The following is an 18,406-nucleotide window of genomic DNA, read 5'->3' as shown; positions in this document are numbered from 1 at the left end:
CACTGAAGCAGGGGATTTGCTGTGAGTTCAAGGCCAGCCAAACTACAAAGTGAGACCCTGTCTCAAAAAGCCAGTGAGAGGAAGAGGAGGGGAAGGAAAAGGAGAAGAGAGGAGAGAGGGGAGGGGAAGGAGGAGGAGAGGGGAGGAAGGGGAGACAGGTTGAAGCACTGAAAGGTTAAGTAACTTGCTGAAGGTCATATATTACTGACACATTGAAATAGTCTCCTTTGGCTGAAAATAATTATGTATTATTATTATTATCATATATATACTTACCTGTTTCCTCTTTAAAAAGAGGTGGGGGTGCTAATGTCAGACTTTGTATGATGGTGCACACCTGAATTCTAGAACTCTGGGAAGCTGAAACTGGAGGTTCTAAAGTTTGAACCTAGCCTGGGTAACTTAGTCTCTGTCTCAAAAAATACAAACGGCTGGGATGTAATTTAGTCATAGAGCTTCTGGGTTCAATCCCTAGTGTGTGTGTGTGTGTGTGTGTGCGCGCGCGAGCGCGCGCCTGGGTTCAAGGATGGGCGAATAATCAGTGATTTTTGTCCCAAAGGGATTTTCTTAAATCTGTTGCACTGTATGGGTTTACACTTTTGTTATCAGAATGAACACATCTATCCACCAGGTTATAATAATTTAATAACCTGAGTTTACAACATAAGTATTTTTAAAATTAAAAATAAGTACATACATAAAATCAGCCAGGCTAGTCTTGTTAACTAACATCTATGGGTTAGATGAAAGATGTTCCCAAAGGGCTCAGACACTTATCTGGCAGGCTTGTGGAAGGTGCACATGGGGTGCTGCGGTTGACTCCATGTTAGGAGACAGGCGTTTGAGGGGAAAAGGCTAGTCCTGGGGGGCCCATCTCCTGGACCCTGTGCCTGGCAGGCCCTTTGGCCCTGGAGGCAGCCCACCATGAACTAAAAACACAAATCAAATAAACCTGTCCTTATTTAAGTTGTAGGTGTAGCATACTTGTCCCAGTGAGAGGAAAGGGACTAAGATACTTTGTAACTGCTCATACACTCTGCTGGAGGTGTGGGGAGCCCGCTTATCCCAGGGCAGTGCCCAGTCTGGTCTATGAAAGAAAAGCATTAACGTCCACATATTACAGTGACAGATGGGAGTACTGTATGTCTGTCCTCTCTCCCTTTGCATAGCACCGGTCCACATGTAGTCTCTGACGCTTACTGAGCACCTACTGCATAAAATGGTGGTCCCTATTCTCAAAAGATTGAAAGTCTGTGGGACAGAAAGTCGGCGCCCCTCATCTTTTTCTCCTCGAGGTGCCCTCCCTGGCTGGGCCTCCCTTGTTTTGTAGGGGAGGATGAAGCCCTCGATCCACCCACCGGAGGCAGTGGGGCGCGCTCTAGCCCAGCACGAACAGGAGGGGCAAACTCGAGGTCTCCAAGAACCGGCGTTTGAAGTCTCAAGTCAGACTCGGAGGCGCCCCAACTCAGCAGGCTGGCTTTCCCCGGGGGTAATCCGTGGGCCGATCGCAGCCTCAGCGCCCTCTCCCGAGAGAGCTTCAAACCAACGGGGTCCCGCCCCCAATCAAACAGAGGTCCCCAAGGCTCTGGCCTTCGTGGGTTCCCGGCGTGGGTTTCCTCTGCTGCCCGCGAGGGCGGCGGGGACCCGCAGCACTGGGGCCACCTCGCAGCCCCGTCAGTGCTGGCCCGAGGCAGGTCTGAGCTGCCCCACTGCGCCCCAGCCCTCCGGGCCCTCGAGTCGGTCTCCCGCACCCAGCAGACCGCGGAGCCCACGCGCGACCTCTCCGGCCACGCCCGAAGGCAGTCGCGTCTCGGCCGTATCTCCCAGCGGGGGCGTTTTCCTCCGCGGTCCTCCGCAGGCAGCAGCTGGATCGCGTCTGCTCTGCCACCCGGCCGGCGGGAGGACTCGCGGACCAAACAGCTCTTCCCGGAGGCCGCCCGGCACTCCCGTGTCGCCCCTAATCCGGCCGCCTGGCCTTCCGGGAGGGGCGTGCGGCCGCAGGGCAATCTCCCTGCACGCGGTGCCCGCGCCCGGCCCTCCCGGGCCTCGCGCCTCCAGCCCGCCGGCAGCCGGACCGCCCGCTACGCACCGCTTGCTAGGAACCGGGGCCGGGCCCGGGACCGGCTTTTATGCAGACTCTACCATGCAGCGGAGTGGGGGTAGTGGCCTGCGCTCAGGTCAGGGGTATCTTGGTGGCGCAGGAGAGGGTCACCAGTCGGTGAGCGACAGAGTTCGGGGAATGCGAGCCCTCCGGGAAGGCCTGCAGACCTCTTCGGAACCACGTCAGTTATCCTCGGTCGGATCGGGAGTGAGTCTATCTTCCCCCCGCGGAGACACTTGGTTTCGCCCAGGCGGGAGGCCATGTTGCGCCCATAAATTGGGAGGGCGGCGGCGAGCCGAGCAGATGCGGCGGGCCGCGCGCGAAACCTGAGTGTGAGCGTAGCGCAGCCGTGACGGAGGCGCGTGAGAGTCCTGTGGGTACCGGCGGGGAGCGCCCGGGCGCCGCGATGGCCGTGGCTGTGGGAAGGCCGTCGGTGAGTGCGGGTGGGCTCCTCGTGCGTGCAGGGGCGTGAGCGCGGCTCGGGGCGCGCGTCTGCAGCTCTGGATGAGCAGCTCGAGGCTCCGCTCCGGCCGAGTGCAGCGGTGTGGCCGCCCCGCACTCCTCTTCTGAGGACGATGGCCAAAGGGACGCTCCGTGTGTTCCCTGGAAAAGGATCCTTGGAGCCAGGGTGATCGCCAGCCGCCTCCGTGTTCCCGCGCGCGCCGTTTCCCGCGTGACAGGCGAGGCCGGCGCCCAGGGCCATCAGGGCGTGGGAATTGCTAACCAGGGCTCCGGGGCCTAGGGCTGGAGGCGCGGGTCTAAGGGTGGGGTTTCCGTGGTGGTTTCCGTGGTGCTTTGTGAGATCCCGGACACTCAGAGGCACCCGCCCGGGCTTCCCGGCCCTGCCCAGGATGGGGACAAAGCCCCAGACACGCGCGCGCGCGCACACACACACACACCCCACACAAAAGTTTCTAAAGGCTCCCTTGTAGCGGTGGGTGGGAGCCAGGCGGGAGCGTGGGGGAGTGAGGCGGCTCGCGCCGGCCGAGAGGCGAGGGGTGCTCTGCCCCGAGCTCGTGGGGTCCGGCCGGCATGGGTTGGGGGGGCGAGGACAGGGCCCTGGGGCTGCTCGCCTTCCGGGGAGAGGCCGCGGGGTGGGGCGGGGCGGCCTCCCTCCCATTGAAAGGAGCCAGGCCGCGGGGAAGGGGAGTCCTCCTTTCTCTTTCTTTGTCGATGTTCAGAGTCCACTTTTACGTCTTCGGCTTTGCGGACGCCTCGGGCTGGATCCTTCCCTCTGCAGCTGCCTCTCCCTGTCCCTTCTTCCCCTTCGCATAGGGGTGGCTTGAGAGACGCCACCGGCGCAGACCGAAGTCTCTCGCAGAGATGCTGGAAGCGCTTGCATCCCCAGGTCGGCAGAGCTGTCTGAGCTCTCCATCTCCTTGCCCTTCGCTGTGCTCCCCAGACTCACTCTCGCCTTTTGTACCCCTCAGCCTGGCCCAGGGGTTTGAGAAGTTTGAGAAGTCCCCTCTTCGAAGACTTGTACCTGAGTTTGGTAATTCTGCCATCTGAGTGTTTTTTCAAAGACTTTTTCCACCATCAGAAAGTAACGGTCTCATCAGGGTGTAACTGTGGGTCTTCTAGGCCTTTTACACGCAGCCACTTAAAAATTCTGGTTTCCACTTATATACAAATCGTGTCATTACAATTTAGTGGTCATAGCTTGTTGTCACTTGGGGTCAGAGCTTGTCACTTTGTTTGCATGGTCTGTGGTCAAATTTTTCTGGTGAGGAAACAGATTCATAGAGGTGAAGTTTATCTGGCCAAATTATTACTCCTACCAACTCCACTTATTATCATTACGCAGATCCAGACAACCAAAATAACAATATCCGCCGTAGATTCACTGGCAAGCGCCTGGGAACACACATATTCTGGTAGGGGTGTCGCTTTTAGCAGTACTTATTGCAGATGTATTCTTGAGGACTGGCGGAGGCGGAAGAAATGATTTGCTGCACATTTTCTGTATATTAGTTCATATATGTCAGTTAAATAGGAACAATATGTGGATTTAAAAGTTAGTTATGTGGCTGTAGTCATATTTAACACTAGGTCTGCCAGCCAGATGTTTTAATCGCAAGGAATTTTTTTGTTTCTTTGTTTTTTTTTCAGACAGAGTCTTGTTATGTAGTTTGGGCTGGTCTTATGCTCAATATGTTGTGCAGGCTGATCTCAAACTCTCTACAATCCTGCCTCAGCTTCCAGAGTACTGGGATTACAGGTGTATGCCACCACACCTGGCTGTCAAAGAAGTCTTGTGTAAAATCTTTCTCATTTAGGTAATAGAGATTTTGTAAGAAGTGTATATATCTGAAGGAGGGTACTGCTTTCTGCACATTCCTGTTGCCAGAATTAGGATCAGATTACTTAAAATGTGAAAACGAGATTTTTTTTTTGTTCTGAGTTGTATGAGTGATCAGAGAATCTACAACAGAGGAAAAAAAATCTTTTAATACGCTGCAGAAAAAAAAGTGTGATCACGTTTGCAAGGAATTGTTGAACTGTTTCACTTTGTTCACCAGGCTTCTCTCTTAAAGTGTGTCTCTGCAGTTGCATCTTCAAAACAACTCTTAGAGAACGTAAGAGTCTCTAAACCTGGCCCACAGTGATGTTAGAATTCTCTGTCTCTCCAGTTCCCTTTTTTATGATTTGAATTAAAGAAAGGAAAGGTGTCTTTTTTTAAAAAATTTTTTTATCGGTACTAGGGATCGAACTCATGACTGCGCGCTTGCAAGGCAGGCGCTTATGCTGCTGAGCTAAATCCCCAGGCCCCAGGAGAGGTGTCTTTGAGAGACATCCTCCAAAGTTGATTTATATATGAATAGAGTTGCCCTACTTACTCCTTTGGAATTAGCTAAATTTTTTTAGAAAGTTTAGGAAAATAAACATAGCTCCTTGCCTTATAAATTACCTCTCTCATGCAGATTGAAGAAAAATTAAATCTGAACGACTTGCCCTCAATTTTAGAAGCCTTAGTGTGATATTCAAGGTAAATATAACAATTTGAGGGCATAAATGTGCTTGTATGTCAGATGTGGTATTTTCTGTCTTGTGATTATCTTTGGTTAGAACCATATAAACCCCAAGGCTAAATTCATATGTGTTTCTTAAGTGACTGTTACTGATTGCAGGGCGAAAACTTCATTTTAATATGACACTCTTCATTCCATTTGCAATTTTCATCCCTTGCTGTCAGTTTCCCTGATGGTACCGGCAAGGGCCTGGCCCTGAGAAGACCGTGGAGCATGTGTGCTCTTTCCAGAATGACTGATGATTAGCTGGGGGCATTGTCCTCTAGGGATTTGCCCACATTTTGGATGAATTAGTATTTTTGCATCTGGATCCCAGAGCAGCTACTTTACTGTAGACAGCGTGTGGTAATTACTCTACCAGGGAATGAGGCTTTATGTAGCTGTTCTTCCTCTTAAGGTGGGCTGCTATTTATCAGGTTTTAGATTCCAGAAGTTGAAAGAACTTCAGAGGTCATTTGGTTCATTTTCCTCTCCAGTGCAGTATTTCTTACTTTACTCCTAACAAATGTGTGTTTAAACTTTTCCAGTGGGTGAAATCTTTTTCTGTGATGTCCTCCAAGAAATTTTTTAAATTGCTTTTTTCTCTTTTGACCCAAAAGACATAGCATACTTAGTTCACCACTTGCTCATTTAACACCATTTGTTGAGCATCTGCTATGTGCCGGACACCATGCTAGGTGCTGGTTGGATACAGCAGTGAAATCCTCTTAATAGGAGCTTTTATTTTCTGAAATATTTAATGTCTTCAAGTATGAAAATAACCAGCTTCAGTAGAGTTTATAAACTAGGGAAGAAAGATCTTAGGCACTTGTTAAGTAAACAGTTATGAATCAGGTAAAAGGCCATATCTGTCAGGTAAAGGACCTTGTAGACAGTTCCTAAACACAGTTCTTGGTCTGTCTCATGACAGAAAGTACTGATAGTGAATGTTATATTCCCAGGTTAGGAAATGGATGTTTCTGTGACTTGTAGATGTGGCTGCAGATGGAGGGCTCTGGCTGATGTGCCCGGAAGATGAGTGGAGCTGAAAAAGGTCCCAGGAAGGGCCCTCTCAACAATAAATGGGTTGATGTGTAGCAGACAGATTTGAAAGATTAGGACTGTTTAGCCAGTAGTATAAATTATACATACACATTGAGGTTCTGTAAATAATTTTTAAGGAATGCAAGCAGTGTTTTTAATTTTCTTTTATGGTGCAGGTTCTTATGTAATATGTACCTGAGGCTGATCTCTAACTCATGGTGATCCTCCTGCCTCAGCTTCCCAGCTGCGATTATAGGCATGTACCACCATGCCCAGTTTTTAAAATTTTGTGGATACTAGCCTCTCACCTGGGTATGCATCATCTTGCCCAGCTTTTTAAATCTTGTGGACACTAGATTAATTATTTAAATCTTTTAAATTATCTTTAAAAATATGTTTATGTTCCAGGAAAAAATAGATCCAACCAACTTCTTAAAAGAACACAAATACCCAGATCCCACCATCCTCATGTAACAGTTTTTAAATTGCTAGTGTATTTCTATCAACATTGTGAGTTTTACTTCAGCAGAGATAATCCATGTTATATAAGTTATTACTTCAAAGCCAAGCTATGTGGCTGGATAGGCCCTGTATGACCATTGGAACACCCATAATGGAGGAAACAGATGCTTAGGGCCACCCTGTGTGTCTGGCTAGACTAAGGAATGACTGGTTGGGGGACTTCATGGTTGGTGTGATTTGGAAGGCCTGCTTTGATTGCCACAAAACAAATGTTTACATCCATAGATGATATGTCACTGATACACTGTTTGGGTTTAGACTTGGGAGCAGAGTTTTCTGTGTGTCCCCACAGGAACTTAAACATGGAGGCAAGGCTATTTCTGGATTTTATTTTATTGTGCTATCTTTCATGTCCTTGGCCAAATCTGTCTCAAACTAGGGTCAGCAAAGCTGAACTATTATTTAAACAAAGACCCAGTACAGCTACAGCTTCTGTCTTTTTCCCCAAGAAGAACTGAAGAACTACTTTACAATATAACTGATACCCTCTATCTGTGTGTGTGTGTGTGTGTGTGTGTGTGTGTGTGTGTGTGTGTGTATGAAATCTGGGTTGGCAGAAGACTCCGGACAGCATAATAGGAACAATTGCCTGCTCTGACTCCCTCAGGGCACGCTGGCTGCCTGTCTGCAGTGCTGTGAACATAACACTACATGGGCTTTTGGTAGGTGATACAGTTTGCCTCATTGAAGGCCTGAGGCCTGGTCTGAGTTAGAAAGCAGTGTCTGTCCCCTGATATAACCACAGGCAGGGCACCCAGCCTCTTTGTTTTAGGGTGTGTGGCAGTGAGTGCACACTGCTCAAGTCAAAGGATGCAGGCAGCCCGGTTGTACAGACATATTTGCTCTTCCTCCTGACCCTGTGGGTAGTGTGACAGGTTGAGAGAGGGGACAGACAGAAGAGTAGGAGATGCATATCATGCTCCAGAAATGAAAGCAAATAAACAGAAACATACACTAATGGAAGTTTAGTACTTGCCTGATTCTCTTGTCTTTTTTTGTTTTGTACTGAGAATCAAACCCAGGACCATGGCGCTTGCCAAGTAACCGCTGTGCTGCTGAGCTGCATCTTGGCCCCTTGCCTAATTATTATTATTATTGCGGACAATAAAATCAATACACATAAAATTTACCTTCTTGTTTTTAAGTAGTAACATTTCTTTGGGAAAAATACAATTTTCTTTGTAGTTTTTTTTCCTAACAGAAATACAATCAGTAATATTAAGTTGGAAATTGAAAAAAAATCAATAAATTATTCTTACTTTCTGTCCATCTGTTTTGTCAGGTATTTCTCATTTAGTTTTATGTGCAGGTGCTGATGGTCTCATGAAATCTCGCTGAAGGATGAGTAAGTGATGAGCTGAGCAAGGAGAGCAAGTGGAGGGGCGAATGTGGATGTAGCCAAGAACGGCAAGTGCAGGAGGGCAAGTGAGCGGGTCAGGGCTGGGTAGAGAGTGGGCAGGCATGAGCTGGCACGATGACGTCTAGATCATGTAGCATATCCTTTTCTTTCCTATCTTTCTTTTCTTTGCTTCTCTTCCTTTCGAAAGAGGAGGATCTAATGCAGGTCCTTCCACATGCTTAACAGGTACTCAATGAGGATGTAACATCCCCAGCCCTGTATTCACTATATTACTGTTAAATATTTTATGCCCTAACTATCCTTTGCCCCCAATCTGTAAATGTCTTTGATTCTTCAAATTGGCCAACATATGGTACTGAAAATGTACAGAGCACTAGTTTAGGATTCATTACCATAAAGGGTGAACAGAGAGTTGATGCCTTTCTTGCCTGAAGTGAGCCCTCAAAGAATAGATAAAATGAAGATTGAGGTAGGACACCGAAAAGGAGGAGAGGTCTGGTGATGGATGACGCATGCCAGTAGATCTTCCTCTGTCTGGTTTTACACATTGAGCTCTTCTTGCTCAAGATACACAGCTAGAAATTCTTTTTAGGAGCGAAAGCATCTGAATCCTGATGAGTGGCACCAAAGCAGGATGGTAGCTCTCATTGTGGACTTGGTAAGACCTTGGATTTCAAGTTGCTGCCAGGTTGTCCAAGAAGGAAATTAAAAATCCATTGAATTCTAGAAGAGTAGGAAAAAATGGGTTAAAAGACACTTCCCTTAGAACTTAAGACCTTTTTCATTGCTTTGTATAGTGTTTGAGTACCATTACAAGTTTTGTAAATGTCATTAAGGGTGACCATTAGAAGTTATTCTGATTTGCTTTTGAAATTTAAAAAGATTTGACTAAATCTTTGCACAGAAAGCCTGCTCAGTGTCTTGACTTTCTTTTCTTTCTTTTTTTTTTTTTAGTACTGAGTACTGACCTCAGGGTCTTCACACTGAGCTACATCCCCAGCCCTTTTTATGTTTTATTTTGAGATAGGATCTTGCCAATTCACTAAATTGCCCAGGCTGGGTCCAAACTTGTAATCCTTCTGCCCATGCCACCCAGGTGCTAGAATCACAAGCATGTGCCACCACACAGTGTAGCGTCTTGATTTTTATTCTATTCAGATTACCATCATGACAATTATATTCCTATATCCTTTCAAAATACCTGAAAAAGGACATAGGAAGATGAGACATTAAGTTGTTCTGCCTCGTAGTGGGAAAGCTTGGCTTTGGAACTAAAGGCTCAGACCTCCCGTCAGTGAGGCTGAATAATGTTGAGGGGATTAATTGGCCCCGGAAGTTTATTGGTTTACAAGACAACGGCTTATCTGTTGTTCAAGGACCTTGCCTGCTCCACCCTGTGTTGCACAGACTTTAGGACACAGGCTCAGGGAGCATGCTGTGTCTGGATATTGCCAGTCTGGTGGCAGAAGAAAAAGAAATGCTGAACCTGGAGCTGACTTGTGTGAGTCACTTCCCCTGAGATTCATTGGTCAAGAGTAAATGGTTCCTCCTAATTTTGCAGAGTGACTCTGTAAGTGACTTGGCAAGTTTGAGAGCTACGGGATGGGCAAGTAAACCCCTGTCTAGGAAAATGCAGGCAATATTTTGGGTGATAATAAGCAGACCACAGCATCCTGGTCAGGGACTGTGCTTCATGAAGCTAAGGGTTTTTATGATTGATTGTGGTGCTGAAGATTGAACTCAGGACACATGCTAGGCAAGCACTCTACCCCTGAGCCACACCGAGTCCTGTCTTTAAGAAATTATCTGTCTGTAGTGATTTTTCTCAATTTGTCTGTTTCTCATTCTAACTGGACACAGGAGGAGAAAGAGGTGGGAGAGGAAGGAATAGGAAGGAGGAGGATAAAGATATATGTGTGTGTGTATATATATGTATGTGTATTTATATGTATATATAGAGAGAGAGACAGAGAGAGACAGACAGACAGACATTCATTGAGACATTGAACCAGCAGCCAGAATGAACTGAAGACAAAAGGTGATTGCTTCTGTTGTTCCCATGATGAGCAGCTGGTGGCCTCGTCACCAAATAGGTGATGGGGTGACCCTCTGAAAGACCTTTTCTGCTACTCTCTGGTGGCCCCAGCCTGGGACTATACTCTCTGGGAAATGATTGTGAAGCCTAGAGGACTTCAGGCTGGTTGAGGGAATTATTTGCCTTGGGATGCTTCCAAATCAGACCTTCGACAGCCGCCTTGTGCAGACACCTCAGCTGGCATCCTTCCTTCCCCTGCTGTTTTTCTCTGCTGAGAGGCAGCAGTGCACAGCATTTCGGTTAAGAATGCAAGCTCTGGAGTTGGAATTGCTCTTGTAGCAATTCTGAGACCTCAGGCAAGTTACTTCTCTCATCTGAAAGACAGTAACAGCTTCGGGCTTTACAGAGTTACAGTTTGAATGAGTTAGTGCACTCATAGAGTTTACACTGACACCTGGAACATTGGTCTGCAGTGAAAGTTATCCAGCCAGGTGTGGTGGCATGTGCCTATAATTCTAGTTGCTGAAACTGAGGCAGGATTCCAAAGTCAAGGCCAACGTGGTCAATTTAGCTTAGCGAGATCCTGTCTTAAAAGAAAAGAAAAAATTGTCCAGGGGAAATAAATGTTAAAATAATAAAGGCTTTCTTCTGAAAACTGGGTTCAAACCCAGACTGCCACCCTGACAGGAACTGAGCAGTTCCTCTTTTGTGTACTGTACTTCAAGTACAGTTTCTCTGCTTTCTAGTCTGAGCACCAAGGCATGGATTAGATACTCCACCTTCCATCTGGGCTTGTCAACTTTTTAAAAAAATTCTTACTCTGGTGGTTGTATGTCTGTGTCACACTGTGATGCATCAAGTACTCTATCCCACCCAGCTGTGTTTTCTTTTTCAAATAAAGAGGAATTAGCCAATATAGTTGTGAACAGTAAAAAACAGATATAGCCTCATTTCACAGATAGTTGTTCTGCCAGCCCTTGGCCACATTCATACTTCTTAGTCTGCTGCCAGACTTACTGGAAGGGTCTCTTGTGTTCCCTCCCGCTATGAACTTTAGACTGAAAACCCTTCAGGTCCACTGGGTAAGACCTGAATACAGTTTGTGCCCCACATCCTTACAGTTTACCTTTTTAATTCCAGTTGTTGCTGTGTAGACCTCACAGCTCCAGGTTTGGCCCTAGCCATGTTTGTTTAGCCCTTTGACCTGTCTATGTACAGAGGTTGTCATCCTGTGGAATAGTCCTTGACTAATGGTGCTGTGAATAAATGCTTACTTTCTTTTGTCACTAAGGTAGATAGCGTAGACTAAGTTCTGAGGGGCCCACCTGGGCCCAGGTACAGCCCAAGGGGCTGATTAGCTCCATGATCCCCTTAAGAATGATTTTCCCTCCTTCCCGTTCCCTATTCCCTGTCCCCATTCCTTCTTCCCTTGATTACACCCCAAAGTAACTGCATGTACACAAGTCCTTATTGCAAGCCCTTGAGTTTTGGGGAGAAGTGGATGAAGAACAGCTTGTTTTCTGGTTAAGAGCTTTTTTTTTTTTTTCTTTTTTTTTTCTTTTTTTTTTTTTTTTAAACCTTATACAGATAAAGGATTATGGAGCTATTTTAGATGTTAAAAAAATACTCAAACTGACCTTACGAGGTTTTCAACACTATTTGTTGAAGAAAGAACTTCAAAGTTTTATAAAAACTATATTCAAAAGGGAAAAATCTAATGTTATCACCTAAATTTTTGTATAATTTTCATTTCTGGTTCTTGGTAATAGAATTATATTCCTTAGTATAGCAGGGCTTGCTTTTGAGTATACAGTATGTACTTTGTAACTTTTAAAATTTTTTTATTTCAAGTCAGTTACATTTTTATATTCTAGGAACTAGATACAGAGTAAATGGGAGAACTATGGTGTTGGTATATGAGCTATGAACTTGGACTGAAGCTTAAAATGCTTTGAAAACAGAAAATTTTGAGCTTGTACTGCCTATGTAGAGTGGGAAAATGAGTTAATTCCTGAAACAACCTTAATGAATATAGAGGAATTTTGAGGATCTGCAGTCTTTGCATCATTTGGTTTGATTTCCCTTGTGTGCAGGGGCAGTCTAAAACTAGTGCCCTGGACTCTTGCAACAGTTTGATTGCTCCTCCATTCACCTTTCAAAGTTTTTCTAGCCTTGATGAGTTTCTTGCAGTTTTGATCACTGTTCTTCCAGGAAATGTTTGATGCCTTGAAGATGGAGCACAGTTTTATCTCTGAAATTTCTAAAGAAGTCAAATTTGTCCCATTCCAAAACTAAAATTCTAAGGTACTTTGTGAATTTAAGGCAGAAAATTAAGCCTTCAGCTATTGATATTATTAATAGTCTGCTGTCCCTAACTGCGGCTCCCGAGCTGGTTTTTAGACTGTATGGAGGAGAACCTGTCTCTAAATTGGATTTTTAATCCCAGCAAAAGTGGATGGGGGCGAGGTAGGGGGAGTGGATAGTGTCATTCTAATGTCTAGGAATGGAGATTTCTGAAGGTGTATTGGAAAATGGGGGTGGGTGTTTCTAAATGTTGCCAATTCTTCTTTTTCTTGAAGAACTTCTATTCTAATTCCTCAGTGGCTTTTCCCTACCTCCTGTGTATTAAGTCAACAAACATTGAGCCCCAGCTTACATGATGCGGAAGGGAAAATGTCAAGACCCTGTTTCTTCTCAAGCACATCTCAAGTTGAAATTGAAGTTAAATGGATCACCCCATTTTTAAGATTCAGAGATCTTACAAGAAAGTTTCAGTTTAGGGTTTAGTTACCGAGACTTGTTGGTCATTCCTACCTCATGTTTTAACTCAGTCATGGTGGTGCTTTACCCAGTATGATATTTGAGGACTTTCTATGTTGGGACTCCAATAATGTTTGGCTTCTGGCATTGGCAGAAAAATAATACTTGACTCTTCTTGCCAGTATTCAGAACTGGCCTTGCTGTTGGGTAAGGTCTGAAACTTGGCTCAGTATTCCAAAAGGATGGGGCCCATTTCATTTCTCTGTTCTTCCTATAAAATTTGAGGAGTAATTAAAGGATGATTTCCAGCTTTCTTTCTTCCCAGCTTACTGTTGGACATTTATTCTTTTTGTTTAGGGCAGGGATAAAAGGGCACACAAGAAGGATTTGGAAAGTTGTATCACAATCTGGAGGGAATGTTTTCAGACTCTGCCAGATTAATTTGCACTCTCCATTCTCTCAGCAAAACATGCTGACTGCCCACAGCATTCGAAGTGTTTTTGACTGTTGGATTGATATTTTATTTTAGGGCATATGTGCATTTCTATACCTGCAACAGAGTTGTCTTAATGGATAGGTTTTCTGTTTGCATGCTTGCTTATGCCAGTTGCAGAAATCTTCACACTTACATAAATCAATTTTGTGTTCTATAAATGTATGAGAGGTAAGTGTGAAAAGCAACCAATTTCTAAATTAAATGTTTTGGAAAGATTTGATAAAGGTGAGAATTTTGCTAAAATAAAACCTGGGAATTTAGTATAAGAGAGACAGTTGTATAGAGTTGGAGAAAAATTGTAAGAATCTAAAAAGTCTGCACTCAGATTGCATTGATAACAGTACTTTTAAATTCTTCACTTTAAAGGAACTGGAAACTATAGATTATGTCTGTGGGTTTATGCTGGCTAGACACATTTATTAGAATTTTTCTCAACCATTATGATGAAAAGGCCTTGGCCTATTGTCAAAGAATTGGTGAATGCCTATGATTATTGTTTTTAAAGTCCCAATCTTTAAATACTTTGCAAGATAAATTGCACAAGACCTGCTTCTAGAGCCTTGGATAAAGGGATATAAATTTAATAACATAGCCACGCCTCTCAGCTTCTGTTCTCTTGTTCTTTTGGTCCAAACCACGTGTCCCTTGGTGGAGGCTATGGGTGTACACTCTCTTCACATACATAATTAGGAGAAAAGGACCGAGAAGTTTTGGTTTGGCCTGGTTTGAGAGGCGGATATCTCACTTGGCTTATTTAACTTTTCTTACATCATAATGTAAATGATAATCATGTTTTTTTCTGATAACAGATTTAATGATAAAAAGTTGCTAGAAATAGGATCTGTTTAATCAGTTTCTCTTAGATTAATCTAGCATAAAGATAAATGGAAGGATATAGAATAATCTCATTTTGGGAAGGCAAGATTAATAGTCTTTTAAAGTTTTTCTTTGACCAGGCATGGTGGTGCATTACCGTAATCCCAGCACTTAGAAAGCAGAGACAGGAAGATGGCATTGAGTTTGAGGCCAGTCTGGCCTTTATAGTGAGTTAAAGGGCTAGATTATAGAGACATTGTCTCAAAAAAAATTAAATTTCTTGTTTGAGATTCTCTATACTCACTGTATCTGGGTATAAGAATCCTGTCTCATATGTAGATGAAAACAGTAGTCTTGGTTGTTAGCCTGGCAAGGTTTTTGCATTCGTTCAAGTGTCTTGGCTGTTTGGCCTAACTGGTGTATTCTAGCTATCCTCCTTGGCCAGTTTTCCATCATTCAGTTGTAATATTAGCCATGAGAAAATTAAGTGTTAAAAGAGCAAGTAAAACTTAATTTTTCTATTCCAAGTAAAGGAACTAGAATATAATTTGAAAGTTGAAATGTGATTTCTCTGCTTCTTAAATTAAAACTGGAGTCATTTTCAGTTTTTTTTGGTTTTGTTTTAAAATGTACTTTAGGAGTGTTATTATTAATGTGTACATTGGTTTTGCGACTTACTCATTGTATTCTACACATTAGTGATTTCCTAGTTGAAATTGTGTGGTTCCATGTGTTTTTCATTTGATTAGATTTCAGTAGGTGAAAGTTTATCTTCAGTTAGATACTGTTTTTGACCCAACACCTTCAGACCCTCTTTGATGGACCAAGGCCTCAGGCAGCTCAAGGTAGATAGTTGTGATCTCAAGGTCAGGTCTTCTGAGTGTTGGTTATACCCTTTTCAGATGCTTTTGAAATGGAGATACCAGCCTGGGATGCAGAGCAGGGTTGCCATGCACCCTTCTGTGATGATGCTAAATGTTCTTCTATATGGTATCCACTGGTGACTAATGAACCCTTGAAAGGTAACTGAAGCTGTGGAACTGAAATTTTTATTGTGTTTAATTTTGGGCTAGGGATGTAGCCCACTGGTAGAACACTTGCTGGGCATGCGTGGAGCCCTCCAATCAGTAGATACATAAATAAGAAATTCTAATGAATTTATACTTAGTCACATGGGGCTAGTAGCTACTATGATATAGCATGGTTTTAGTGTAGAGATATTTAGTTGGTTCCCCTACTTAAAAAAACTTTATTAATTGAAATTCCAAACATATATAACAATAGAGAATGGTATACTGAGCCCTTCTATCCTATCATCCAGGCCAATTATCAATTCATGGCCAATTCTTAAATCATGTTTCCCCTGTCTCAAGCCTCCTCCTACCCCTCCTCCTCAGACTGTTTTAGAGTAAGTCCCAGGCACCATCTCATCTCTTGTTGAGAGACAGGGTATTGACCTGGAGAGGTAATCAGGCATCTTCAAAGTCATCTGTAATTTAAAAAAGAGAGTGAAACATATGGATGTAAAAGGTATGATTTGACAAAGATAGGTAATGAGTATTTGTGAATGTGTGGTGGTCTGTGTGCTTTAACTGCTTCCTCACCATCATTGCAATAATAAAAAGCCAGGTTTGAACTCCAAGATAGAACAGTTCCTGTGCCAGACCTTGCTTACTTGTGTTTTGAGTTTGTGCTTTGGGCTTCTGCATATTTTAAACCACTTATTAAACACTATGCATATTCGGTATTTATCATTGAGTACTGTTGAGTGCCAGCAGTGCTGTAGCATCATGGAAACTTTAAAAGGTAAAAACAAAGCTGAGGATCATGTTTTAGCCCAGTCTCTTCAGCAAATAGGAACTTAGCTCCAGAGAGAAGCAGCTTGATTTGAGCTCTTATCAAGTGTCTAGGGCTTTCTGTACCATGCCTGCCAGATCTATCGATTCACTTGAGTTCAAACTTGTAATCATTCCTGCCTTAGTTTTTAAAAAGGCAGATTCTTATGACCTTGGGAATGGAGATGCTGTTCCTGACTGTAACCACAGTGTCTTAGTTACTTTTTACTCATTGCTGAGACAAAATACCTGAGGCCCAAGTTGGGAAAGGAAAGATTTATTTCTTACAGTTTTTGGAGGTTTCAATCCACACTCAGTTGGCTCCAAGGCAGGTGGGCATGGCTGGGCCGCAGTACATGGCGGCTGCAAACAGCAAGCAGGAACCAGCAAAAGAGCAAGACACACCTTCTTCCTGCCATTACATCACATCCTGGCTCCACCCCTATGTGGATGTAGCACTGACACCATCAATCCAAGCATTAGACAATGAACCAATCACAAATGCACAATGCAAACTCATGAGGCCTGGGGAACACAGACATAAACCATGACACACAGTATTATAAATACTCTTATTGGAGAAGTGTTTTTGTCATTGACAGTGTAATGGAGTCACTTAGGAAATTTTGTCTGTTGGGCTGAGACTTTATGTCTGTTTCTGGTAGAGCGTACATAGGAAATACCTGTTTGTTTTCTGTATTTTGGTTCATAAAAAGGAAACCCTTGTATCAGTAACATTTTAATCATATGGATACCTTGAAGGAAATATTATTTGCATCACTGATATTAACAGAATATTTCTTACAACATAAAGCAAGAATTGTAGCTGTGCTTTTACCATTGAATTTAGGAGCTAATAGTAATATTGTTTCTAATGATAGAGTGCAGAATATGTAAATTCCAAACTTGGAACACTATACTTAGGATCTCAGGACTTAGAGAGATGGATTTGTGATGGTTAAAGAATTTTGTATCATCCAAAATATTCCTAGTACTTGGCTAAGCTGTTTTCTTGATAGAAAAATACAATACACATTTGAAGAAGAGCTATATTAGCAGTCTTCTGGACCACGGCAAGCTTTCTGCTGCAATAGGATGCTGTTTTTGTTTCTTTAAACATGATCATGTCTCCAGTAAAGTTTGCACATTGAGCTTGGTTAGTCTTCTGTTAACTGTGTTTCTGGGAGACAGGAAATATCTTTTAAATCTCATCATCTGTTTTGCATTTTAGCTTTGTTTACTTTATTCCCAGCTTAGTGGAGATAGTGAATAGTTGGATAGCACCCCCCATGTTAGCATTCCATTACTGTAGCAAACACCCGAGCAATCTACTTATAAAGAGACAAAGTTCATTTTGGCTCTCAGTTTTGGAGCTTCTTATGCATGATCAGTTGACCCAGTTGTCTTTGGGGCTGTGAAGAGATAGTCCACCATGGTGCGCGTGTGTAGGAAAGCAGAGAGAGCTCTTAGGGATGGGAATCAAAGAGAAGGGAAGCACCAAGGGCGGTACTCTTCTCCAGGGCCCTGCCCAACGACGTCCCACTAGGCCTCACTTTTTACAGAGCTTACACCATTTCCATTATTGCTAACTGGGGACTAGATCTTTAAACACATGGGCCTTCAGGGGACACTTGAGATCCAAACTGTAGTATTATCCTATATATTAAAGCTGCCACAGTAATCAAATCAAGATCTGTGCCATTTTTGCAGATAGTCCTCCCAAGAAATATGAGTCTTTTTATCTACATGTGACAGAGACATTTGGTCTGGGGTAGGTCTAAGAATGAGACTATGATGATATCTCATCAAATCGGATGTGGAGTCCTTTTCATGCAGGGCAGAGACAAAAAAAAGTGAAGACTTCTAGAATGACTGATTTGATTAGCCAATTATAGCACTATTTTCAGCAAAGATGGTACAAGATTAGTATAAAAAAACCAGAAGTTTAAAAAACATTAAGTTATAGATGTTCAGATGCCTTTGTCATATACCAAGTTTATATCTAGCAGCAACACAGAAAGAAAATAAATGTAATCTAGGTCTCAATGCTTATACTTTATTACAGTTAGAAAGTATTTACTTTTATGTTGCCATTCATTAATAATAGAAACTTGTTTATATATTTTCTTTAAAATAATTAATGATCAGTGGTGTATCACAGACTTTTGGTAAACTGTTTCTGAATTAAATTACTGATGGTATGATAAAATAGTAAGGGAGACACATACAACCATCTTTGATCAAAGTGAGTTTTATTGTTTAACTTATTTTTTGTTCTTTTATTTTCGTGGTACTATGTATTGAATTCATGTGCTAGGTAAGTCTCTGCCACCGAGCTACATCCCAACTTTTTGAATTTATTTCAATTTTGAGATAATGTCTCAGTTGACCAAGCCAGCCTTGAATTTGGTCTTCCTTGCTCAGCTTCA

The 18,406-nt window shown here is 43.4% G+C and overlaps 1 protein-coding gene across 12 annotated transcripts in view; it reads left to right on the top strand.

The window, feature by feature from the left end:
- Positions 1-1,321: 1,321 nt before the first annotated feature.
- The window catches only part of Septin11 (septin 11), a 90,041-nt gene continuing 72,956 nt past the window's right edge, over positions 1,322-18,406 (top strand). For 11 of the 12 annotated variants that reach the window (XR_010046947.1, XR_010046946.1, XR_010046948.1 and 8 more), the window contains exon 1: positions 1,322-2,308. Coding sequence is in view for 8 of the 12 variants with exons in the window: in XM_013141323.3 (XP_012996777.1) it covers positions 1,337-2,308 (972 nt within the window). In the remaining 4 variants the exon portion in view is untranslated. Of the gene's footprint in view, positions 2,309-2,374; positions 2,535-18,406 lie in introns of those variants that run through there. The other variant, XM_013141324.3, reaches the window with a different exon arrangement.

This window comes from Cavia porcellus, unplaced genomic scaffold (assembly GCF_034190915.1).
Source record: "Cavia porcellus strain 051 isolate PalLab524CR breed Dunkin Hartley unplaced genomic scaffold, mCavPor4.1 scaffold_4, whole genome shotgun sequence".
In the NCBI taxonomy this organism is placed as follows: Eukaryota; Metazoa; Chordata; class Mammalia; order Rodentia; family Caviidae; genus Cavia; species Cavia porcellus.
Note: the sequence above shows the minus strand (reverse complement) of the source record. Positions and strands in the feature narration are given on the sequence as shown.